We start from the raw sequence: 27,364 nt of genomic DNA on the forward strand, positions 1-27,364 counted from the left end.
ATTTTTTTTTTTTTTTTTTTTTTTTTTTAAGTTTGTTTGGTTTCCTTTCACACAAAAAAATAATACAAAATATGAATTCATCCTCTCCATCTGCTTTGGATAGAAAGGTGTGGGACAGAAACATGAAACTAATCACAGCAGAAAATCATGTTTGTCCAAATACCAAAAGACAACACATATTAGTTGCTTGTCTTGAATCAAACTATGATTTTACCCACATCAGCTGAGCTCACAAGACTACAGATTGTAAAATATGATTATGTAAATCCAAGAAAACGGCACTGAAATTACTTTATTGCCATGGCACAGTCATAAACTTAAGTATGTAGCGCTGCACCACCGTGTTACAGGGACCAAAAAAAACAAGTAAAAAATTTTTAATATTATTAAGATAAAGAAAGCAGACTAAGGGTCAATGACTTCAGCTCAAAAATGAAACCAGTCTGGATGTATATTATAGTTGTAATACAGCTGATGGCCACTGTAGGAGGCTCTGAAAAGGCGTGGCTCCCACAGATTTACACTAAACTTCCCTTCAAAAATATGAGACCACATTTCTTCTAGGAGTCATTTTGGTCACATCTGTTTTATTTAGAACCTGTGATCTGGTGTTCAGTTTTAACATATTCCTCCATTAATCAGATCTCAGGATGAATAAAAGTCTTCAATTTTTACTGTTTTAAGCTAGTGTTTAGCATTAGCTGAGCTCTGACCCTTTGGGCTTTCATAGTTTTGCCTCTGTTGTCCAAATATGGTCACCTCTGGCTCCAAAAAGTAAACACGTTCTGCTAAATCACGGACTTCTAGCTTTAAAATGACAGTTCAGAAAGCAATAGCTGACATCATCCTGCATCACTAATCATACACACCATAAGAAGCAGTAGTAGCATCTTGTGTCTCTAATGAAATGAAGAAAACCACAGTTTCAAGACCGACATGAAATAGAAAAAAGCAGGGCTCCATGGAGGAGACAAATGGCCTTTTTGCATTGAAACATACACTTATAAAGGACTTGCTGATATAATGTTGTTCCTGGTGCAGTTAATAATTGCAGACATAAACTTTTAGGTGCTAGCTAGCAGCTAATGGGACCAAACATCACCAAAATGCTGGAGCAAACATTTAATTAGCTTTACCTTGATAAATGTCAATCTTTACACTGAAAAAATGTGAAATAATCATAAAACTACTATGACACAAAAACAATAGCATTTCCAAAATTATTATGTATATTAGCCAGCTTTGTAACAAAAGCTACATTAGCTTCATTCAAACATTGCCATCGACCATTGACCTGTACAGCATGACAGTGCCTTTCTGGTGGTTTGTTGAAGGTCAACAACTACGAACCAGCACATGCACCAGACCTGAAGCAGCACCAGATTCATGTTGGTGGAAAAGGGTTCATGAATTGCTCCGACTCTTCTCATTTTTTACGTCTTGATTTGCTGTAACCAATCAAACCCTTGCATTGTTAAACACAAGGCCAGTAAATATTCCACAAGAACAGAGAAATTTGTTTGTTTTTTCAAGTGGCAAGAATTAAGAATAATATTAGTTCTAGTAAGAACATTCCATACTTCATGAAAAACTCAGGTGCAGAAATCCAGGGCAGTCCTCTGCTTTTATGCATTGACCACACCCACTTCAAATTTATGACCAATCACACAATAGTTGTCTGACACCACGTGACAAAAATGTTTTGCCTGGATGATGTGTCAAGAACAAAAAAAAAACCCACTGTCATTTTTTTTCCTCGCATCCTATGGAGAGAGATAAAAAAAAAAATTCTCTTGTGGAGTACATAATAATTTTAAGACCATGTTTTTATGAATTCATACATTTAACCTTTATTTATAAAGGTACAACTAGAGCAGTTTCACTTCTGGTTGTCCCTTTGTACTTTCTGTCACCTGATAAACTTACTGAATCACCATATTTTTCCAGTCAGCACAGGTAAGGTTCATCTGCTGCATGACTAGTTTATGACTTCAGCTGATACCACACACATACACGAGCAAGTCAAAACCAAAACCCAATTGAATCTGACTCATGTCATTCATTGGATATTGTGTCAAGTAAGAGTTTTTGTTTATAAAACAAGTGCAACATTTCATTTAAAGGCATTTTTTTCTTTAACACAACTGCTTAGATGAAGAATGCTTGGGCCCCTGGAGTTTTTCTAATGGCCCTTTTTAATTTATCATCTGACAAATAAAAACAGCACAAAAACAAAAAAGTTTGTCTTCACATCAGTAGGCATTTTAAGAAATGTCCACTGGCACCCTTCGTGTGGCTGGTGGAGCATCTGCATTTTGTGATTTTAAACATCACGTGACACTCATTACAGCAAACCTTGGAAACTGCTGCTTCTTGAGCCTCTTTAGGGACTGAACTAAAATACCACCCTGGTTTATTTAGGTCCTTGGTTCCTTTAAGGGTGTATCTGTCTTCAAAATGGCTTCAAGATTCAGCGAGAGATTTTCAGGTTCTTCATGACGAATCGTTTCCTTGAAAGAACCATTGGAGCTAAATGTAAGCTGCTCCATCACAAACCCTTCATTAAGGCTGTATGAACATTATAGGTGCACTTCAAAAAGCAGTGTTTTTCTAAAATCCAAAGCAAACCAAATATGATAAATCATATCATATTAAAAAAAGAAAAGTCTCATCCTGTTTCTGTGATGCTCTTAGTTCCTGTTCAGTGTTTAGCTGTGTGCATGCTTTTTTCTTTGGTTAGTATTTTGTTAGTTTGGTGCTTCCAGGTTGTGTTTGTGTTTGTTCTCAGGTTAATGGAGAGCCGGTCTGGAGGCCTGATTGTCCGTTGGTGCTGCCGACACTCAAAGGGCTGCTGGCATTCAATTTATTGTCCACTGTCTGCTCTGAGAAAACATGAAAAATAGGGTCTGAGTAGAAAATCAGGTTATAATGATTCACACACTGTCACTAGAATTCAAGTCGATCGTCAAGTATCAGTTCCAATCCATGTTTGTCCAGACTCTGACTATAACTTCTTGATGGTTTAAACTGGAAAGTAAGTTTAAAGGTCCTAAAAACATCCATTTAAACCAACAATTTTAGAGGCATTTTGTTAATTCAGAAGGAAAATATTGCTCATTTTGTTGAATCTTGACCTTTGGCCTCAAGGTGATCCTTGCATTCAATCAAACATACACTTCTAATAAGCAAGTATTCACAATTTTCTCATGTTTCATACTGAAAATAATGAACTGATGTGTGAATAAGCAAATGGCTGCAGCCTCTGTCACAATATTGTAACTTTTAAACCCATTAGATTTAATTTGTTTCTGATTTCTGAGAAGAACCTTCGCATTTTAATCATTTCACAGTGATTTTGGAGGCTGCAGATAGTTCACTTTTTCTTGTAGCTATTGTGTGGTGTTTTAAGTGTAGCTTTGCCTTTATCTACTGTCAGTTTTGTGCATTTTAATGTGTTTTATTTCATGACCCACCTTTGACGGGGTGTAGCTCTGTTGCCTCCTCTGGATCGCTTCTTGGCTTTGAGGTACTTCCTAAAAACAGATGAATGAGATGTGAAGTATGTGAAGAACAAAACAGAAATTGGCAGGGAGTTGTTTCTGTCCATAAAAAGTAAAATAAAAATAAATAAATAAAAAATCTATATCAAACTCAAAATTCTGGCTTGTTTGTGTACACTACCTACATGTCATAATCCATCAGGACCATTAACCAGGTTCCATTTAGTGTAATTGGTTTAACTGGTGTTATTATATTATGACAGGTGTGACATAGTTTTTTTGGTTTCCATTTAGGTATGGAGCAGTAACCTATATTATCAAATTACATTGCAAGAAATAAGAAACAAGAACATAAAGTGTATGGCAACAAAGTACATATCATATGTTTTTTTTTTCTGTTTTAATCTTAATAAATCCATGTAAGAGGCTTAAAGCTCCATAGATAGTGTTTTGTGAGACACAACAGTGACATCTTATGGTAATGAAGTGAATTGCATCATTTACACAGTATAGAGCAGGGGTGTCAAACTCATGTTAGTTCAGGGGCCACATACAGCCCTATATGACCTGAAGTGGGCCGGATGATTAAAATAATAACACAATAATACATAAATAATATCAATTCCAAAATTTGTATGTCTAATTTCTACGTTTTAGAGTGAAAAAAGTAAAATTACTCTATACTATCAAAATTTTTACACCTACAAAGTATCCTTAAAAAATGTGGAAAAACATGAACAACCATGACCAAATTTTTTTTTTTTTTTTTTTTTTTAGTACAATTTTAACAATTTATGCCATTATTTGGTCTCAGCTTCTCATTTTCACATGTTCATTACAACTTACAGATCACAGTGGATCTACAAATACACAAAACGTTTAATAACAGACAGAATATTGGTACAATTACTCTTAATTCTCTTAAGACATTTCAGGTTATTCATATTTGTTCAGGTTTTTCACATTTTTTTGTAAAAGGCTAGTCTGTAAATGGTAACATTTTTGTGTAATTTTACTTTTTTTCCCCCTCTAAAACAAAGAGAAAAATTTGCAGTTTTCATTATTTATAGTTTATTATGATAGTATTTTACTGTTCTGACCCACTTGACCTAAAATTATTTTAACATCCTTGATTGTTGATATCTTCAGTGTGATTTTTATGTTTCACTAATTCATCCTGCGGGCCGGATTGGACCCTTTGGCTTTGGTTTTGGCCCCAGGGCCGCATGTTTGACACCCCTGGTATAGAGTATGAGTTTTGATTCTCACAGTTTATAGACAAAACTGTAAGTAATGACTTCGTTTTGTTGATAGTTTTCCATTTATATTGTTAATGACGCTTTTCGGTGCACAATATATAAGTTTAGTGCTTTTCTGTGTGAAGTTGTGTAAACTAGCTAAACGAAAGCTAAGCTAATTAAAACGTCTTTGTATCTTGTGGTGTTAGCATCCACATGCTAATTCAGAGCACACCTGTCTGACATGAGGTGAGTCTAATTTACGGATATTTTAATGTTTTTAGTTTTCTATTCATTTGGCCTCCTATTTCACATTCATATAGTTGGAACAAAGTTATTGTCTCATCACGACCCAAAATCATGAAATCATCATACATTTTTACTGACACTTAAACCATGTACAATGCTAATGCTAGGTAATTTGATTTAGGATGGGTAAAATGCAGACTGGATTTAGCTAACAAAGCAAATTAACCTTTAAAAGTCTGATCACAGCTTCTGAAATGAACATGCCAGTGAAATTTAAAAAGTATTTCTACGTGAATTAGAAGAGAGATGAAAAAACTGTCTTTATCTTTAATTTAAAATGATAAATCAGTAAAAGTACTTAAGAATTTTCAAGAGAAGGTAATTTAAAGTATCTAAAGTACTCTCACTCAGCAAAATGACTCTTTTCAAGTTGTTTTCATAGTATATTTCACTTATCAGCTGTAACATCAATATAACTGACAGGTGAACTGGTTGATAACCTGGTTCCAATGGTCTGCCAGTGGCTGGGATTTATTATGGAGCAAGTAAACATTTAGTGCTTGAATTTCACGTGTTGCAAGAAGGAAAAATGCACAGTCTAAGCATGTGAGTAACTCTGACTAGACACAAATTGTGTTGGTCAAGAAACTAGGATTGAGTTGTCTTTGTTAGTTGACTTTTGGAAGATACCAACTGCAGACCAGGTTTAGACCTGAAGTTTGGAGATGCTGTGACCCAGATGTCGCTTTCACAATTTGGAAATAGTTAAGTGCTGCTGCACATTATACAGAACATTTGAGATTTTATGTAAGTTTTAAAGAAATGCGATTGTGTGTATTATGTTCTGTGATTTCAGTTGCTCTATATTTTCATAAAATAATGGACACTTTTATGTTTAAAATTTTTGTTACACCTTCTTGGTTGTTTATATTTTTCTGCCAAACTGTTACAAAAACAAAACAAAACAAAACAAAACAAAAATGCAATTTTAGAAACAGCCCAACACACTTTTTTTTACTTTCTTAACCATTGTCCCATCCTCTAAAAAACTGAAAAACATTAATATAGATGTGTTTCTTGTGATGATGTCTCTATATTATGTGTTTAAATGACAATGACAATTATTTAAGATAAAAAAAAAATAGACTGCTTACATTACAATATGTGACTGCATACTTTTGCGTTATTTTTTTATTTTATTTTTTGTACACGTGTTTATTTTATTTAGTTTCCTATCACTAATGTAGAACTGATCTCTAACCTGTATGTGTGTTTACTGTAATTTTTTACCTTTTGCCTTTAAATAGGCCAACATGCCTGCCAGCGCGAGGACCAGCACTGCAAGCACCAGACCGACGATCCACCAGTAGGACGTCTCCTCTGATGCACTCCGCTTCGCTGTGAACAGGTGACAAAAACACTGTCAATACTAAAACAGCCTGTTTTTAGTTTAGGTTTAAAACTCTTGATGTATGTTTTCAAATGTACATGAATAAAAGCAGCCAGTAGAACAGTACAGAATGATAAAGGACTTCTTCACCTGCTGCGATAAAAAAACGCTATTATTATGAAATAATAGCAAGTTCATTATTTCATTGTCTTGACATAACAAAGGTTGCTTTCTCATAATAATGGATTGGTTATTTTCTGTTATGCTGAAACTTGTTTTATCTAATGTTTTTGAGAAAATGCCTTTTGCTATATCAAGACAGATGCTAAATGAACTTTACATTTAGCACTTTTCTATCTTGATGGTACTCACTGCACTTTGCACATTTCCCATTAGCACACAAACACTCTCACAACCACACACCAGTGAAACAGTCACTTGGACCAAAATGGGGCTCAGTGTTTTGCTCAAAGACACTTCAATATGTGGACACAGGGCAGGGATTGAACCACCAACAGTCTGGTTTGTGGATAACCTGTTCTACCTCCTGAGCCTCCAGATAACAGATAATATGATTTCACACACACAAAAAGCTTTTTCTCTTACCATAAAGTGGATTTTGTGTCATATAGACAATAGGGAAGTGTCCTGACAGAGTTGTGCCTAACAGTATTTGAGGAACTGATTTGTACTGAATTTCCTCCTGAGAATAAATGAAGTTAATCTGTATCTATGTCTGTATTGTCTTGTCTTCCAGATAGTGAAGTTTCTACATATGCCAAGAGGGCTAAAGGTTTAAAAACTACTATAGCACTTTCACCTGTGTGGGCTGTACTCAGCAGCACATCTAACTTTGTCCACATCAAAACATTCTGTACTCAGTCATGAAACCACCGCCAAAAAAAGGTAAGAGACCGAAGGAGTGTTTTCACCACCCAGAGCAGGTAAAAATTTAACAAGAAGCCATTGTTTTACAGATGTTATATGTAGTATTTCATCTTTAATATATTGTCAAACCACCTAAATGTATCACTTGAGTGATTAAAATTAAGAGTTCTGATGTTATGACAGACTTATGTGTAATATGTTGCAGAGACGAGCTGAATTTATTCACAGCTGCAGGCTAATGTGAATATGTGACCACTAGAGGGAGCTGTGAATCATTCTAATGGTCTACCATGGCATTAAAATCTAATACCAAGGCCTAGTTGAGGATGAGAACCAATAGGAAATAACTATCAAAGTAAAAAAAATAGGTGACAACAATGATAAAAGCTAGAAGCACTATTGTTGTTTTCACCACTGTACAGAGTTCTAAATGAAAAGAATTGAAGTTGATGCTGAAATGGCAATGATTATGAAGCTTACGAAGGTATAAAGTTATAATGTGATGTTATTATCTTTGCTAATTCGGCATTTGTTGATCCACAGTTCAGATTAAACTGTGACACTTCTGACTGTTTGAGTGATTCCAAACAGATCTTTAGTGCAGCTACTGACAACACAAACCGTACAGAAAACAGAGGTGATTTGTGGTTTTACTGTGGCTGTTTTCTAAAAACAGAGCTATAACATATCAGCTGATGCAGCAGATAAGACTGTGTTATTTTGAAAGACTTTTTTAGTTTTATGGAGAAGAAAACTTGATACCATAATACAGATGTGTGTAAAAAGTGACTTTATTCATTGAATGTTGTAGTCTATCAATCCATATTGTTGATTTGTTGATGGTTTTAGCAGCTGTGAGTATATTTTGACACGTGACACCCCCCTACTGTTTAGAGTTTGGAATATCAATACTACATATAACCCTTTTAAAATGAAACCTGCTAGCTAGCATCACAAACCCTCACACTGTAGAAAATAGTGTTAACTGGTATTAGTTAACCATGTTAGTTAATGTTGTGTAGTGCAAGATGGTCCTGGTTTTACTTACCTGTCGACTAGGTTAACAGTCAGGTTGGCAGCAGGAAACAGTAAAACAGGTGAGTATATTAAATTACAAGATGAATTTCAGTCTATTTATCCCATGAAAATGTTATTATTAAACTATTTTGTTTGAGATCCAGCAGTAAGTTAGAGAAGCAGAGCAGCTGATGAGGAAATGGATGCATCTTCAGTGGAGAAACTAGTCATAAATTAGAGAATAATAAACAGGCATCATTTTTAAAGTTAGTATTAGGATGTGCAGCTAATGTGTAGCCCTTGAATATTTGGTCTTGAAGTTTTAAACAATCAAACAATCAACAGCTGCATCTTCCTGTAGCAGTGTTTGTGTGAGCCACCTCCATCTATAACATGACAAAACAAAACCCAAATCCATCTGCAGAGACAGCATCGTAAGTAGAGCTGGTATTGATGAAAATACAGTTTGATTACACAAAGCAGCTCTAGAAACTTCCTGAAATAAACATTACAAACTACATTCTGTTACCTAGTGTTTCCCATAATGATACACACTGTGCTGCATCATCAATAGTTGTACAATAAACCAAAAATATTGTGGTGAACGGAGACTCACTTAACCATGTTACCAAAGATATAAATTAATTGTTGAATGAAGTTATTGTTATACACAATGATGACAATGAACCAAACCACACAAACTCCATTTTACAACATACACACCTGTACGCAAAACACACAACTGACCCAAACCTAGAACCAACAGCCACTGAAACCAGGAGAATCGCAGCAGCAGTGGACAAATGAACCAAACTCAATGAGATAAGATGAGGAGAAACATTAACGGCAGAGGTTTGCAATCAAGCCTGCTATGCAAGTGTTTTTTACAGTGTCAGATTCTCACTATAGTACTGTCACTACACTGAACTTCTGTATCATGAGGAGAAAAATAACTTTAGCTCTAATATGGTAGAGCAAAAGATGACACTGACTAAACAGACAACCATGAGATGAATCACGGCTTCAGAACAATGTGCGCAGTCAGAAGTAAAACTTAATTACCACGGTCTGTCTGTTGCTGTACCTGAGCAACAGTCTAAATCCTGTTAAAAAATTCCTTTTGTTGTTTTATTTCAAAATTACCTCATTTTACATCCTTATAAAGTAAACCTGAAGGGCTGAGTTGCAACTGATTGTTCCTTTATCTTGTCTCATAGTTGACTAATTTTTCCCACAAACCTCTTTTTAGTGATTTATGACTGTGTTTGTGTCCTCACCTGTAGAAGTGTCGATGGTGACATCAGTTCGCTCGGTGTGTTTGCTGTACGGTGACGAGAACACACATTCGTAACTCCCCGTGTGGTCCTCGTGGTTGGGGTCCATGAGCCGTAGTGAGCCATCTCCGAACGGGACCCTGAAGCCGTCCAGCTCCACATGTCTGTCCCAAGGCGAGGACGAGATGCTGCGCCCTGTCTGGAGGTCATAGGTGAGGATGTGACTGGGGTCTTCACTGTTGATGAAGCTCCAGTGGAGGGCGGGGTTGTTCAGGTATGACGGGGCAGAACAGGGAATCGTCAGGTCCTTCCCTTCATGTCCTCTGATTTCTACCAGAGAGAGATACATTTTAACCCACTGAGAAGCATCATTCATTGGTAATAAAAGGGATTTCACTTCAACAAACATGTCTGATGGAGGTGAAGCTCATTCTAGAAAATTTATATAAACAGTTGCATTGTTTAATTTACAGTAATATTTTCTAAGTGCATCATGTTAAATGGTAACGTCAAATGTTAATCATGTTAAAAGTATGAAAAGTGTGTCTCCTACAAATCATCATTTTCATCTCTGATTCATCTGCAGATTGTTTTTCTCTGGTATCAGAAAATATTCGAAATTCCAAAAACATCTCCCCAGTTTGATGAGCCCCATTTGTTTCTATTAGCTAATTTACACTTCATATAATAGATAAATAAGTTGATAATTGTAGCTCTACCACAAAGAAACCACAACCTCAAATCAGTAATACTGGGGACATCATGGAAAATACACATGAAAACAGAAATCAGTGATTCGGAGACATGATGAAGACCAGATATTTAATGTCTTGTGTGTTTATCAATTTCATTTGATTTGTAAATGCACATACACATGGGTTTAGGATGAGTAATGAGGTAAAAACTAAATAATGATGTGGTTTGAAACACGGATGTGAGCAGCTAATTGTAATCATGATAGACCACAACACGTTTCCACTGTGTGATGGTCCGTCGCAGATGCCTCCAAGGCCAGAGAAGTCGCTTCTGGACACATGAGGCTTCAGTTAAAGGTTTTAACTGGCGTTTGTGGATGTAACTGCGTATAGTGGTTCAAAGGTTTGCCAAAATAATCCTGAGCTCTTGAGGTTTTATCAGTTAGAGACAAGCTTTATTCACTGAAGAACATTCAGACTTTTAATGCAGTCTTTTAATTCAGTCTCCTCTTATCTTCAGACTATGTAGCAGATCTTTTACTGCGGTCAATGGATATTACATTTGAGGGATATTAAAAGAAATAAACCCCAGAGTGAATCAGTTTATTCTCATTGTGAATTAGAAAATGGTGGGTCAGCTGTAAGCCTATCATGAGCCTGATTTGGCCCACGGGTCACAGGTTGAGTTTACTAATAATAAACCTGGATGCTGTTTTTCAATCACCTGTTCACATGAGCTGTTTTAAATCACATCATTATCCTTTTTGTCCTTGTCTTCAGTTTTTTTGTAATCTTTTCCAGACCATAATAGCAATAATAGATGACTATTTACTATTGAATTTAACTTGACCTGAAAACACAGTTTTCTGTTTAAATGTGCATTTTACAACTTCAATAATTAGAAAGTAATATTCAATTAATTTATTAAACATTAGATATGAGTTTAAATGCTAAGAATTCAGGTTCAGGTCCCTGCAGATTATTAAGAAGTCTAATAACGTGTTTAGTTTTTAATTTTCAAGGTCTAAAAGTGTGTTAAAAGGGCTGGGATTGTTAAGGTAGCTGCTTTGTGAGGGTATCTGCTTTGTTTTAAGTTACAACTGTATTTTATATTCAACATATACTAGCGAGTTGACCCGTGGGCAACATCAGGTCTCTGATCCTCACATACAGTTCATTCTTTTACTTTCTTTACTTTCTTGGTAAATTCCAGTGGCATTTTCATTGAATAACCTCTCAGCTGGCATGTCTGTTTCTGCATGTGAAATCTGACACCATGGCAACATGGCCCTGGTGTCTTTCTGTTGCTAGGTAACCCACTTCAATGATGATTTTATAATTCTGGGAATAGCAATGTAATTGGCTATTGGAAGGCCATTGTTTCCCAAAATTACTATTACCTCCCAAAATATTAGTCCTATCAACTTGCTGTTTTCGCGAGTCTCTTCCTTGACCAAAAATACATAAGAATGCCAAACTACACTTTCCGGATTTTGTGTGATGCCTGAGACACAAACTGAGTCCACTTACCTTTTATAACATAGATTAGACTTTCAGTTTTTACATCATAAATTAACGCCACCAAACTGCAAATATGGGTAGATTTTCCATTTACATATTAAATCCCAAAGGCATTGGTTGCACTCGAAGGAAAAGGTTTGTGCCAAAATAGTCTGCGTTTAGGGAAAGGAACTTCATGGTGCTTTCAAGTACACCTCATAAACTCATGAATCTCTGAATGGCCATTGTTTAAAATGCAAAAGGTTTATGTTATTTTATTTTGCCATCTGTCATTACTTTCATGATTAGGCACAATTCATGACAACAACTCAATCATTTCTATTAAGACAGATTTACTAAATTTTAAAGAAACTTCACACTATTCATGCACAGGTCCTTAAGTGCTTCTGTAATAATTTTGCTTCAGTGTAGCACATCTAAATAATTAAAAGTTGTACCTAACATGCATGTATTTTGATTAGTGGAGTTTTTTCATTGACTCAATAACTTAATTTTAGACACTTTACTAGAGAGGATTTGTCTGCTGTGGATATGTGTAAAAACCACTCAGAAATTCAGTGTTCAATACCATTTTCTATTAATTATAGCAGCTTGACAGAGAAGATGCTTTAAAAAGAGTTATGAAAACTTATTATGATAATTCAATATGTGCACAAATGTAACCTCTAAATGTCAATTACATAAAGAGTTAACACAAAAAGTCAGTAAAATTAAACTTTCTGAACCTCTTTCCCGGAGTGAAGCGGTCCAGGCTGGACCCCCGTATGAAGACGTGGCTTTACAGATGTAGATGAGGTCCGGCTGCCCGTTCAGCATCCTCAGCCGGCTGTCCACCGTGTACAGCCCATGTTTGTCGGCCTGTTTGCGAGTAACCGGACGCAGGTCCTCGAAGGTTGGTGGCTCCGTCGCCCAGGTGATGCGAGGAGGCGGGTAGACATTACGGACGATGCACTTCATCTCCTCATAGCCGCTGAGCCTGGACAGCTGCAGAATCAGGCCTCTGATGGGGGCTGAACACATAAAAACACTCACAGCAGGCTGAATGTTTCCCTGCAGCCCCTGATGACAGACTCTGAATGTCAGCGCTCACTATAGCCCGGCAGACAGTGCTATCATTCTAGTGCAGATAACAAGAGCTCTGCTAACAGGCAAGAATCAATACTCTGGGTTAAAGGAATCTGTCAATAGTGGTTTTGGGACTTTTACTCTTTTTTACCCTCAGTCACAGGTTTTCTGCATCTCTAGGGACTAGGGGAACGTGAGGGACGGTTGCATAGTTTGTTCAAGTGGATTTAAAGAGCTACTGCACACCAGAGGTCGACCAACAGTAGATTTTTTTTGGTGCAGAAAGAGCACATAGGTGGTTAATGATCCAATGTCAACACCGGTGTCTGTCTTTGGCTTGATTAGGGCATCAGTGACAACAGCACTTCTAAGTCATAATATATAATATGTAATATATATATAATTATTCAAGTAATAGATACCTATAGTGCCTGTCATAAACACCTTTTATAATTTATGAGAGACACATTCATATTCGTTTATATTGACCTAACAGTATATAAATGTACAGATAATGGTACAAAAAAAAATCCTCATTTTCATCCAACTGTCACCTTAGACGATAACACCTCACAAGTTACTGTTCACTAAAGGTTTGGAGAACATGTTAAATACTCTGTAGACCCTGACTGATGCACTGAAGCATGAGAAACAATGATAGTAATTTTTTCTGTCAGAGCCAAATGTTTCAAATATGGACTCATCTATCCATAGAATTTTCTTCCACCATTTGGTCCTTGCGTGTTTTCGCCCACTTTAGTCGTTTTGCTTCATTTGTAGCCTTCAGTAGTGGTTTCTTTTAGGAAATTCTGCCTGTCAGCCCTGCATCTCCAAGCCGCCTAACCACAGTGGATGTTGACGTGGGTACATCACATGTCACTGAGCTCTGCTGTAAGCTGAGGACGAGTCAGTTCCAATAACTGGAGGAAATTCTCTGGATGGATGTTATATACAATAGAAACAAAATGCATGTATCTCTCAGACACAAAAGTGTTTTCAAACTTTTTACAGGCATTGTAAATAAGTATATCTGAATTATAAAACATCAAACTGAAAGTAATCAGTCAATCATCAGTGGTAAAAGTGAACATCTCCTTAATAAACTGGTGCAATTTTTTAAAAGAAATGTTCAGCTATTTTCAGACATTTTCAGTTTTAAATCATACTGAACCTCTTCTCTATATCATTAAATTTCATTCATTCATTCATTTTCTGAACCCGCTTTATCCTCACTAGGGTCACGGGGGTCGCTTGGAGCCTATCCCAGCTACATGGGGCGAAGGCGGGATTCACCCTGGACAAGTCGCCAGTTCATCGCAGGGCATCATTAAATTTACTGTAAAAAATTAATGGTAAGTGAGTTTTCGGTCATTTTCCAATAGCCAGATGAAGCCACAACATGCTCCATAAAGCCACCAGACTCCCATGACAGAATAGTAATGTCTCATAATTTATGAGTATTTATTTTTATGTTTTCAAAATTTCACAACAGTAAGAAAATATCTGATTGGATTGTATTAGCTAACCCTTTCAGACGTTGTTCCCCTAAGAGTTGTCGCTCTGTTTTTCTGTGGTAATGTGACTGATTAACCTCTGTCTCAGCCGTGTGACGATGTTTAAGAACTTTTCAAAATTAAAAGTGATGCATGTTAAACAATTTTACTACATCATACTCAGTCAGCGTATTACCCATAGCATTAGAATGCATATTCATGTGAAAGTGAGTAATGGAAGACGTACAGAAGAATAGCAGCCAAATGTATTTACAGTATTTTCATTGAAATGAGTGAAATCTTAGTATATGTGACATCATTATATTATTAATAGTGAATCATCAGTGTTGAGGCATCATGTAGCTGCTGTTTCTGCTGAAGGTGGAGCTACTTTTAATGTCTTTATACAGTTTTATAAACTGGGATGACTGATAAATCTGACGAAAAATATGGAAAACACAGGAAATATGAGAAAACACAGTCCTGAAGCAAAAATCAGTTTAGTTTTTTGACTTTTCCTGTGATCTCTTTAAAAGTGTGCTGATTTGTGGTGACATATCGAGTGATTTGATCATTAATTGAGAAGAAACCATGTGAAATGTTTAGAGCTAAGAAGCTATTAATAACTCATAAACACCTGAAATGTAAGCATGCTACATCCTGTTTTTTTGGCAGGATGTCACAAAGCAAAAAGTCGTTGCTGTGTTTTCAAAACTTATTATATTTACAAATTTTGTCAGTTGTCTAAAATGTAAGTGAAGCAGTTTGACAAATGCAGTCAAGTAAAAGTACATTATTTGCCTGAAAGATGTAGTGGAGTAGAAGTAAAAAAGCTGCAGTAAAAGTAAAAAAAAAACACTGGTATTTTTGCAGAAATCCCATCAGCATGAACCCTGTTGATGCTTTATTCACATTTGAACTCACCCTCCATCTTCACGATGACGTTCATGTTGTACTCTCCCTCTGCCGTGCGAACATGGCACCTGTACTTGCCCCGGTCTTTAGGACCACTGTCCCTGAGGATGAGGGTGGCGTTGCCGCGGGATACCAGGTGTGGGAAAATGGAGGCACGACCGAGGAGCTGTTTGGCCTCGGGTTGCTCCTCGCTGCTGTTGTCTTCGCTGTCATCCCCCTCCTCCTCCTCTTTCTCCTTGCCCCCTCCATGTTGGAAGGTGTAGACCATCTCATCCTGTCTGAACCACTGGATGACCTCCTTTGATCCCGGTTTGAAGCTGCAGGGGAGGATACACTCCTCCGATATGATGCACGTCACATGGACATCTGAACAAAATAATAAAACAAAACACAGGCTTTAGATGGGGAGTAAGGAGGTATAAACAATACGATTGACTGTATTTAGGTTGACATGTAGAGTATCTGTACATTAATCTTAATTTTTCTACCACCTTTTTACTCCCTGCATAGATTTGAATAAAATGAGTGTACTTTCAAACTAGGCTTGTTAATAACTAATAATTATTTTATTTAAAAAAAAAATTGATTGATTATGATTTTGGTCTGTTGGTGTATCCATCAGTGACTTTCACACATGACAAACTAACTGTAACAAGTTAAAATCACATAAAAGATGAGACAAAATAACAATGCCATAAAAGATGTAACAACAGGGGAATGAAATAAAAGATGTAATAATTTGAAAACAACATAAGAGATGTAAAGAGACAAAAATAATGTGAAAGACAAAACAAACAAAATAAAGACAAAAGATGTAGACAGAGAAAAATGACATGAAAGATAAAACTAAATAAAATTTTAAAAATGTGAAAATATTAAAGCCACTTAAAAAAAATCTAAAAAGAAAATGAAATGATGGAAAACATGAAACAAGATCAAAACGTAAAAGGTTCAACATGAAAAATTATAGAAGACAGCAGATAACAAAAACACTTAAAGCATTATAAAAGACAAAAAATATGTAAAACATAAGACACGATGACAAAATGACAAAAGCCGCATCAAGACAAAAATCATGTAAGTGACAAAAAAGTCTAAGTCTAGACTTAATTGCAGAAAATTCATCATATTGTTTTTAGTTCAGTTGTTGCAGGCAATGACTGATTGATTTGCGCTTTGGAAGAAAGTTAATGTTAATTATTTTCAATATATAGTTTCATATTTATTTTAAGTTAAGATATAATCTTCACATTATAGCAAAATGTTTGTTGTGTTTTTGTTTTTATTTTTTTTGTTTATCTTTTGGACCAAGGAAAAAAGAAATCTTCAATATTAACCCTTTAAGAGCCAAAACTGCAGTATGATGACAAGCAAGATAACTGAATGAAACAGACAGCTTTTTGAAATCTTGATATCAAAATTGAATATTTAAAAAATGTAAATAAATAAAAAATAAAATAAAACTCTGGCGCCTAAAGGGTTAAAAAATAATTGATGGTTTAAGTCTTTCAGGTATTCTTATTTAGTTCTAACTGACCTTTAATATCACACAGAGATAAACATCAGCCACAGTCAACAAAGCCAATATGAGTCGCTGCTCTAAAAACTGTAATGAACTTGAAGTTGTGTTCATTTTGATTCGTGACTGTAGCGGTGTTTATCTTGTACTTGAATTTGGAGAAAAGAATGTCCTCCAACTCAACTAAAGCTGACAATATTACCACTTGTTTCAGGAAGTGTTTTGATCCAGCACAGTTTCTTTCTTTTGAATAAATAATTTGTGAACAGACAGTATTTGATGCTGAACACCATCTTTCAGTAAGAACACTGTGAAGGATCAAACTAACTGTTTTTTTTTTTTTTTTTTTTTTTGCTTTCTGAGCACAAGGAACTGCTGACTATTAAATATCAGCATCACTTTCCAGATACCGTGGAGATGTTTCCTCCAGGTGGTTCAGATTACTCTGGCTCTCTGTGTGGACAACAGTACTGCAGTTGTTTTGGATTTGAACGTCCTGGTTTTTTGTTACTTGGAGTTTCAATGACACTGATCTCATCAGGTCAAAGTAATTAAAGGGGGAAAAACGGGCATAATTTGCATTATATCAAACTGTAAAATCTCATTTTAATGAATCTGGCCAGTAGATATTTGGGAGTGGGATAAAAACATTATGTATTGTTTTCTATAAAATGGAACATTTTATATAAATTTATAAAAATGGATAAACGTTAAGCCATTAAAAGTTATGTTTTTTCGTATTTTAAAAACAACCTTAAACAAATCCACCTGCCTTACAGAACCCCAGACAGTATGTTTATTGTAGATATTCATTACTTCACATCTGTGTAATCCCTAAATTTGATCAAACAGCAGAAAAAATGTGTTTTCACAGCTGGTTAAAGGGGAATTCTTCTTTCCTCATTATCAAGTTCCTGTTATTTCAACACATGTGGTGTGTCGGTGGCGTATTCACCTCAGTAGATGTGAATGTGCAATGACTTTGACCAAATGAATTACACAAAACAGGAAACCAGACGTCATTATTAGGCAGTTTAAGCAGGACAAATTCCAAATAAAGATGACTGTATGAAGGTCCAGGAACATGATGAACAGATGATTAATAAAATAACTTGTCTTAGCTTGTGGCCACACTCAACAGTACATTTAGTTTATTCATATTGAAAGAACAGATGTTTCTGGTTGTTGATGTTGCTTATTGACATTTAACTTTCATTACTATTCAGCAGTGATGGAAGAAGTGATGAAATCCTTTACTTAAATAAAAATATCAACTGAGAACTATTTTAGTGGTGACTTCCAAATGAATTTTTCTATTCGTTTAACAATTTCTCTGTGATTTATTACAATATTACTCTGTATTTTGCTTTTTCAGTAAAAATCTGGTATTTTCCTGCATCTAACTTACTGACAATATAAAGGTTCATAAAAACTCAGAGTAAATTTAAAGGTTATTTTATGAAAACAGACAAAACTGAGGAAAAAGGGACATTTAGATCAGAAAATGCTTTAGGTCACTTGTGGCTGTTTAGGTCTTTGGGGGTTAATAGCATGAAGAGTTTAGGAAAAAAGATTGTTAAACTTAATCTATAAAGAAGCACTTTCTTTCACTGAACATGACAAGGATGATAAATGGACATAGATCTCCGCTAAGGCCAGCAGTCCACTCTGCTTCTCATTGTGCTGTATTGTTAAACCACAAACACGATTATGACCCATGGTTTCCTCCTCTTTGTTAGTCACTGCCACTGGTTAGTTTTCTCTGATTATTGTTTTGTTTAAACAACCGACTGTAATCATTCAGAGTTGGTAGTTAACCTGGAGTTCTCTGAGGTTAAAATGTCCATGCTCCACCTCTTTTCATGGATGTGCTCCAGAATTTAAGGGTTTTGTCCTTGACTCGCCCTTCCCTTCCACCATAGTTTTACATTGCGTTCTACAAATGTTGAGCTTTTGTTTGAGTTCTACAACGTTTACTTGACTTTTGTCATGCTTCTTCTCACCTGACATCGGCTGTTAGTGTTTTACATAACGCAGACGTAAGGGAAACACAGTATGACGTTGAATCATTAATCGAATAATCAAATAGCAGCACTTGGTGGCTGACGTTAAACATTATGCGTGATTTAGTCAGTATTGTTTGTTCATCGTGTTTTGTATTTTTTCATACAGAGTTGAAAATGTGAGCGCTGTGAATGTGGAGCTGATTTGGAGTGAAGAGTTAACCTGTCCTTAAAGCAACAAAAAAAAAAGCAAAAGGTAAGACTTGACACTGTTTGAAGCCTGAAACTGATTTATTAATAAGAATCTCACTTTTTCTCAGCAAAATGCTTCAACTGCAGATTTGAACCCGTCTATGGTGTTTTTCTGTGTGTCTTTTTGAGCCTTTTACGATACTTATATTCTATTGTCCAAAGGTCGTACCCCAGATCGTCTTGTTATAACCAATTACATAGTTATGAAGCCATAAATGTCCCTTGCTTGTACTTCAGCTACATATTTGTAGTCATATTTTTAAGTCACATTTTGTTAACATCATCAAAATGAGCTATTGCAAATATAATCATATTGAATTTGACATTAATACTGTAATACTTGTAAATACTTTACACTACAGAGCCCTTTAAGTTCCAGAATGTGATATTTTATTATCTTGAGTACAAGTTAGTTTGTTAGCAGTTTTTTTTAATCAAACTAGAGTGTGTTGTGGAGTGTGTGGTCAACAAAAAACTGACTTCAGTGCTTATCCCCCTGATGAATTTCAAAAGCCATGGAAGAGGCTTGCATTCACTGTTGTCATAATGACCTTTGATTGAAAACTGACAAGCTAATTTTATGATTTTAATTGAAGGAAGCAGAATATCTTAAAAATGAATTTGCAAAGCTTGACGATAAAAAGGGACTGAAACCTGTAAAGTTCACACAAGAGGGAATGAAACTGAAACATCGTCTAGAATTAAAACACTTCCACAAGCAGCAGGTGCTAAAATCTGGAGTTAATAATGCAAGAATTCTCCATTCTGCAATTCTCTCCTTTCTGTCGCAATCAAAACACTAAACACTATATAAAGATGCTGTTATGGAAAAGCAGTGCCCTTTACCAAGCTTCTGAGACATGGCTGCATCTGACTGAATCGGTATTTACAGCTGTATTGAATTGTATTCAACTCCCTTACCAACTGCAAGTAAGGTGTTAAACTATTGGACTGGATTAACTGCCTGTAACTGAACCCATGCTCCCCTGTTTTTTCTGTTTTTCCCTTTTTTATTGTCTTTTTTGTGTGGAACAAACCCATCGTAACCTGACCTTACCTGTTGTGATTAGCGTAAATCTGCATCAAAAGGTAGATTTTCTACAGCCAGAAAACACAGGCAAAAAGTAGACACACAATTCTTATATCCTCTCATATCCCATTTCACTTACACTATGCTGAAAGGTGATTATTAAGTACTGCAGCTTAAGACTCAAGAGTATTGAGTATTGAGGTCTAAAGATGATAATATGGCATACTAAACATGCATACCAGTCTATTATTAAAAAATACATTGGTTGGGTTTGAATTATGTAAAAGGGGTCATGACTTATTGCCCAGGGGAGAATGTGGCCTCCAAAGTGAGACCAGCTGAGAACCACTGTCTGCGTATCTTTGCTATCGTTAAAATTCTTCCCGTGTGATAGTTGGCAAAACTATACTTTCAAAGGACATTCACAACAGTGCAGTCAGATGACAGCATGTAAAATGAAAGGAGGGCAACAGTTTAATGCTGAATAAATGAATAAAATCACATAAGCTGCAGACGTTTAGAAATGTTTTTGTATCTAATCACTTATGTCTATGTTACATCTAAGCTAACCATTCATAGGTTTAAAAACAATAACCAGTATTTCCAAATCAACTCTTTGTTTTATCTGAACAGACCAGTTTATTCATGTAGACAATAGAATCTGACTCCTAGTGTTTGTGAAGCTGTGGTCTGATTTCCACACACCTTCACAACTTTTTCTGACTAAACCACCTCATAGCTCACTGTGTTCAGCCTCTGTTTCCTCCTTGTCAAGACAAAACAGAAACCAAGCCTTTTGTTTTGCCCAAAGGGTGTCATATTGTACATAATCATCATTTGTTTGCAGGTTTGTTTGGCTTTGCATGCAGAGCTCACATGTGTTCCCATGAGTGTGGCAGGTACAGAGCACAGCAGATGACTGACAGAAGGGATTAGTTGTTACTCTATCGCCTGAGTAGTTCTTTCATTGTTCCTGTCATACTTCTTATAAATCAGAGCACTGACAGCTGCAGACTAATGACTCATCCTGACTCACACCTGACGCAGCAACGGACGTCTTTACCTGCCTGACAGCCCTGTGACGGTGGGGGATATCACTGCTATGCGACATTTCGTGCCCTTGATAAAAGACTTGTGGCGCTTGAGCTATTTCGTCAGCAAACACTCCGTTGAAGGGAGCTGGCAAAGTGTGAAACATGACCTCAAACACGCCGCTGTTTTACAAGGCAAACACTCAAAGCAAACCAAGTACTTACTTAACTGATTGTGAACACATTAAGACCTCTTGTGTTATTACTAAAGAAGCGATATGTTGTACTTTACAACCTGACCCTCGCTTTTTACTGAAGGGCAGCGCTCAGAGCCAACAAAGGCTTTTAGAGCCACGGCATTTATGCAAACTGGAAACATCTGTCTGGTTCAAGGCATCACAAGAACTGGGACAAAGAGTAACTGGAGATTACTGGGGCATGACTGTGTATGGTATGGATTTAATGTCTTCCATACCATGTTTGCTATTAAACTCTGCTGCTTTGAAAACCCACCACAGACACTACAAGAAACATTGTAATAAGACTGAGGCGTATACTGGTGTATCTTTAAGTTTTATCCCCAATTGACTCTGATTTTTTTGTGTTTTTAGTCAGTGTTGGAATAAATGTCAAGATTCTAAAGTTGAGTAACTTGAGAGTCATGTTACATGTTCCTATACTGTTGGTAGTTTCCCCCACAATAATGCGTCATATTCAATCATATGCCTATATGTCTGTAAAAACTCATCTTTTCATGAGCTTGGCAAAAACAGGCAAGATATCAGCTATGAGGAGATGCATTTTCCAAAGAATTTATATAAACTCATCCCCTCTTCCTTCATTTTATCAGAAATATACAGGAAAAAAGAAGTAGCTAATGCTGTCAGACAAATGTAGTGCAGTAAAAAGTACAAAATTTGCCTCTGAGATCAAGTTGATTTTAAGGGTAAAGCTTTTGGAAGTGTTATTGAAGAAGTACTGCATTTAATCATCTTAATTATAAAATACAGGCAAATTTTTCCTACTGGGATTATCTCTTGGATCAGTGCAAAATGAACAGCCCTGTCATAAAATATCTGTTTCTTGAATGTTTTAATGTTGAATGTTTGAAATCATTCTGATGCCATACACTAGATAAAATGATCCAATAAAATGTGTGATTTCACACCCAAAAGCATTTAATCAGAATTTACTGACATGATGGCGTGATTCCACGTGCTGAGAAGTGTCTAATCTCCCATAAATACAACTGATGAAGATTTTATTTTCTTTTGTGATAAAGTGTCATCAAACTTTTCCAGCTGTTTTTAATTGGATTGAATAATTGGTGGATTCTAGCTTTGTTAATATTCTCAAAAATTGGTCACATCACCTAATCTTTTGCACCATAGAAGAATAAATTCAATCCAACCATAAGAAAACAAAAGGTTTATATGGTTATAAGCTGTTAATCTTTTCCTATTTAACTGATTATCTAAGTTTTATAACTCCTGAAATATGCAAATGTAGCAATTTGTCAATAAATATTATGCCAAATTCACACTGCGCTGCCTAAAACACTTTAAAATACCCTATTTTACATTAAGAACAGCTTTTATTTGAAATATAAAGACACACATTGCCTTTCAACCTCTTGTTCACTGGCACATTATCTCAAATCCTTTTATTGTGGCTATTAAAGCACTAATTTTATCATTTTTACAAGTACAGTAATATACACATATAGAATATAATAATACTTCCAAATAAAATGCACTTGATTCTCTCTAAACAATGCATTAAGTGTAAATAACATCCTAATAATTACTTTTTCTTTCACTCCTTGTATTTAGTCGCATGCTTTAAAGTAAACATCTCTAACAAAAATACTTTATGAGTAAAATTTGACTAAATGAATAAAAAAACTGCCTTTAAAGATAAAGAAGCTTCACAATACTCTTATGATGACTGAATTTTGAGACTACTACACTAATGCCTCATATTTGCTGTTTAGTTGCACTTTGAGGTTAAAATACAGGTCATTTAAGGTGAGGAATGAGCATCTGAAGAGAGTTATGAATGAAAGTCCTGTTTTTTTCAGTTTCATTGCATCATTAACACCACCTGAACCTGTAGATTTAGTCCAATTTAGTCTCTTAAGATTGAAGTGGTTACATGATGGTTACAAGTTTGTAGTGTAATATTAAGTAAATAATCAGAATTATTTCAATTAGTGAACGTGAGAGACATGTCAGGCCTGTAATTAAGTGTTTTAATTATAAGGTAAAGCTGTGGATCTCAGCAGGGAATCTGGTGAATAAATGTTACCTTTACTGTTAGGAATGATGGTCACAGCTATAAAAATAAGACCAGACACAATTTCCCATAAAGTTCAGCACTCTGGCTGCTTCTTTCTTTCCATGGTTGGAGAATATTTCCATCCTGACGTCATTCATTTGCAGGAAAATGTTGCTAAAATATGTGATCTGACTCAAAGGAGACAGTGTTTTGTCTAAAACCTTCCGCTTTTAGATGCACAATTGCTTGTGTTTTCCTCACAAACTGTATTCATGTCTCATGTTTTGGCATGGCAGGCTTCAGCTTTTTAATCCCTGTGAAAGTTTCAGCGCCAGTGGATCAGTTGAGGCCATCAGACAAAGGGGTGTTTGTTTCTTACCTGGCGTTTTGTTCTGTGTGGCAAGGCCGATCCAGAGCAGAAAACAGGTCCAGGTGTATATCGCTGACATGATTTCCTTTCAGCTACAACCATTTAAGACACAAAACGAGACGATGATGCAGCAGTCGAGGCTTCAGTCCATATTTTTCCACTTGAGCTCAAGGTTTCCTCTCTTTTTTTGCTGCTGGTTTTTCCTTGGATCTCTCTGGGTGGTTTTCCATCAAAAGCACACATAGAATGAAGAAAAAAAAGAAGAGAATATTATAATTAGAGACACATTCCTGATATGGACACAACATATACAGTTAAGACATGACAGAACGTGTACAGTCTCCTGAGGTGAATACAGGTTTGATCCTCTGTTGAGCAGTGAGGAGTTTACCGTCAACCCTCCCTTTTCATTAGCATAAAGTACAAAATAGAAGTAAGATTTGCAGCTGGATTCATGTGACGTTTGATGTACAAGACCGCCCGGATTTAAAGACAGCATTTCTGTGAAGTGTTTCCCTCTGTCATTTCGTTCTTATCCTCTGATTTAGTCCACTCTTTTATCTCATAAGTGGATTTGATAAGCGAAAAGGAAGAGGATACGTCTGTTGTTCACGCAGAATAAAAGCCTCTCAGCTTATCTCGACACTATCTTAACACTCCTAAACAAACACAGGTGAACTTGGTACTTTACGCCAAAGAACATGAGGAAATGCGAGGTATCCTGTCAGTGATGAAATCGGTCTTTGTGGCTTAAGGAAGTTTACCAGAGCGTGTCTGAAACTCAAAGAAGAGGAAGAATATTAGTTTTACGGTGACTGGGGTAATGATATTCTGCTGGAGTGTGGTGACGTTTGTCGGCTGGGAGTGGTGGAAGCACACTGTTGGTGACATTGTCATAGTCTTCTTGTGTTATTGTTGCATCCTTCCTGCATTACACATGAAGACAATCCCCTCTTGAGGTATTATAGAGTGCCACAGTAGCACATTAGCCCATATTTACAGCCCGTGTCATTGTTTTGGCTGAAGAAGAAGGGCAACATTTGGATTTAGGCCAAATAATTTGTCTTGGTAACGGAGCAAAAGTGCACCAGCGGTTGAGTGAGCGCACACTAAAGCTTAAAGACCTCTGCCTTTACTTGTCTGAGTGTGCTTTCACATGCTGGAGTTGTTTTGTGTTGCAGGGGAGACAAAAAGTTGCAAGTAAATGTTGCAAAAATGTGCAGGAAACCAGTATGATATATATATATATAAAAAAAAAAAACAAGTTAAGTTTTAACAGAGATGGCAGTTTCCCTGTTGTAAAAGACGTGAACCAAACCCAAATCATGCCAGAACTTTTCCTCAGAGTTTAAGAAGGCGAGGTGAAGTGAGTTTACAAGCCTAAAAGAGCATTTTATACTGACAGCAACACTTGATCAGTTCTAGTTATTAAAACTGTGGCTGAAGTCAGTGTGTTTTACATCCAAACTGGAGCTTTTAACATGTAAAGAATAAAAGAATGTAAATACACCCCATACATTAACAGGTCAATGTGCAGAGACACAAAGTGTTCACTCTGCTCTGTCTAAAACATTTACAAACTCTGTTGAAACAGTAATAACAACACCGTTAGTAGAAGGTGACCTTAGGTGCACTCTCCAGCTAAAATTACACCCACTGCGCTGTACATTAATACGTTTATATGAGCATGTAACATGACTCAACATACAGTGTAAAACACAAGCATCTGAAGCAACCAGTCATTAACTATTTTGGTGTAACTATTTAAAACACACTAAAATTGATTATTTTGCACCAATAACAGCTTATATTTGAGGTGTAAATGCATAAACAAGAACTTTTCATCCTTTTGTGCTCTGCCAGATTATGTCAAACCCTTTAATTACAGCTATTAAGACTCTAATTTTAGCTCCTGTATTACATGTGTAACCAGCTTTCATATTCATTCAACAAGAAATAATAAGTACAAACAAAATATAATAAATCATAAAAATGCTGCTTACTTTGCTGCCTCTGTGCAGTGTATTATGTACAAATAACACTTGTTTATAATGACTTTTTACCTTGTTTTTCAGATGTGTCTGTGTGCTTTTTATTAAATAGGTGAAAAGAAGTAAAAAAAAAAAAAAAAACCCTCCTCTTGAGATACAGAAGCTTCACAACAATCTTTATTGACTAACGTATGAGAGATAATACTACACAAATGCTTCCACTGTACTGTTCAGCTACACTCCCATGTCATGACAAAGGTCATTCCAGTTGAAGTCTGACCAGCAGATGAAATTCATGAATGAAAATCATGTTTTTTTAGAGGTTTGAGGGCAGCTTTGGAATGTAATCTTTCACTTCCTAGTCCAAAATGAAAGAAATTGTAGCCATTTTTGCACTACTACTGTTAATTTCATTGTAAATATCTACAAAAATTTAAGGTTATTGGTAGTATAATTAGTATTAGTTGTAGTAATGGTGTTAATAAGGTTAACTACCCAATTTCTAGACATTAAAATATGGAAAAAAGCTTTGTTTTAGTACTTACAGAAGCAACTGGACACTGATGCAAATGGACTGTCAGCTGTCATCACCATGTATAGCTGTGTCAGTGGTGAAATCAGAGTGAGCAGTGAGCCGTTAGTTAGTGGCTTGATGAAAAATGTGTGTCAGAGCTGAGAAAACCACAATACAAAAAAACCCCCAAAACCTTACAATGACTCGGCTTCTTTTCAGATGAAATTCAGGGAGAAAAAAAAGAGGAAGAAAAAGTGGAAGGAGAGCCGAGCCTGATGCCTCCTGAGACTGAGCCTTAGCTTGACTGGATCAACAGGTTATTTAGAGAATAGGCACCACACACACATACACACACACTCACACACATTTCAGCATACACAAGGCAGTGCAGGGAGGTCGCTCTACACACACACACCATTTGAATGGGTGGAGTTTGGTCGTGATCAGCACAAACCCACACAGGACATGCACTTCAGGCATAAAGGTTTTCTGCCTCTCACACGACCCTCCAATAAGTGTCAGTGTTACGTTTACAGAACCGGCAAATGTCACTGGGGTTTACTTTCAAAGAGCATGGCTGTTTTAGTGCGTGTACCATGTGCTATGTGCTGCATGTCAAACAGCCAGCAGAGAGGCTGTAAACAACATACACTAAGTACAGTAAAGTATCTGTAAGTAAGTGTTTCTGAACTCCAGTGTGCAGTGAGTCTTATTTGCAAAGATGTTTTAGACATTTTGATTAATTATAAACCTTGTGTCTGGGAAATTTATGGAAACACTGTAGTTGTATGTACAGGAGAATGTGGACTCCATGTAGATTTAACAAACATGCAAACATACTCATGAGATAACAACAAAAAGCCACCACACCCAGACTAATCCTCCAGAAAGCAGAGAAAGGGAGGAAAATATGTTACAGTTTTGTTCTAATTCACCTGTAATTCAAAAGATGGGATAAAGTTGTGATTTATATTGTGGGTCAGGATTCTACCCCAAAAGGTCAACATATGACCTTTTTACCATAGTATTTTTCAATATAAGAGCCCATTTGATATTGCTTCCTAGTCAACTGTCATATTCCACTTATATGAGGTATAGTAAATACATACTTTACTCCTATAGAAATACTTGT

The 27,364-nt window shown here is 36.1% G+C and overlaps 1 protein-coding gene across 4 annotated transcripts; it reads right to left on the bottom strand.

Annotated features, from left to right (window-relative positions):
- Positions 1-26,518, bottom strand: LOC115410897 (programmed cell death 1 ligand 1-like). Of its 4 annotated transcripts, XM_030122722.1 has the most exons (9): positions 26,431-26,518; positions 26,264-26,318; positions 23,737-23,941; positions 15,255-15,611; positions 12,498-12,782; positions 9,560-9,886; positions 6,278-6,385; positions 3,474-3,533; positions 1-2,882 (listed from the first exon to the last, which is right to left on the bottom strand). In XM_030122722.1, exons 3-9 carry the CDS (start codon positions 23,804-23,806, stop codon positions 2,785-2,787), a joined length of 1,305 nt encoding a protein of 434 aa, XP_029978582.1. In that variant the 5' UTR covers positions 23,807-23,941; positions 26,264-26,318; positions 26,431-26,518; the 3' UTR covers positions 1-2,784. The 4 variants fall into 4 exon arrangements, with proteins under 4 accessions (XP_029978582.1, XP_029978583.1, XP_029978581.1 ...); XM_030122723.1 differs by having other exon boundaries at positions 1-2,877; positions 26,264-26,518; XM_030122721.1 differs by having other exon boundaries at positions 26,264-26,518.
- Positions 26,519-27,364: the final 846 nt, after the last annotated feature.

This window comes from Sphaeramia orbicularis, chromosome 20 (genome assembly GCF_902148855.1).
Source record: "Sphaeramia orbicularis chromosome 20, fSphaOr1.1, whole genome shotgun sequence".
NCBI classification, from domain to species: domain Eukaryota; kingdom Metazoa; phylum Chordata; class Actinopteri; order Kurtiformes; family Apogonidae; genus Sphaeramia; species Sphaeramia orbicularis.

Excerpts from the sequence above, each read along its gene's own strand:
- LOC115410897 (XM_030122722.1), bottom strand. The coding sequence starts at position 23,806 with ATGTCAGCGATATACACCTGGACCTGTTTTCTGCTCTGGATCGGCCTT. Across the intron at positions 15,612-23,736 it reads CACACAGAACAAAACGCCAG|ATGTCCATGTGACGTGCATC; the intron begins GTAAGAAACAAA and ends TATTTTGTTCAG. Across the intron at positions 9,887-12,497 it reads CGCTTCACTCCGGGAAAGAG|AAATCAGAGGACATGAAGGG; the intron begins GTTCAGAAAGTT and ends TCTCTCTGGTAG.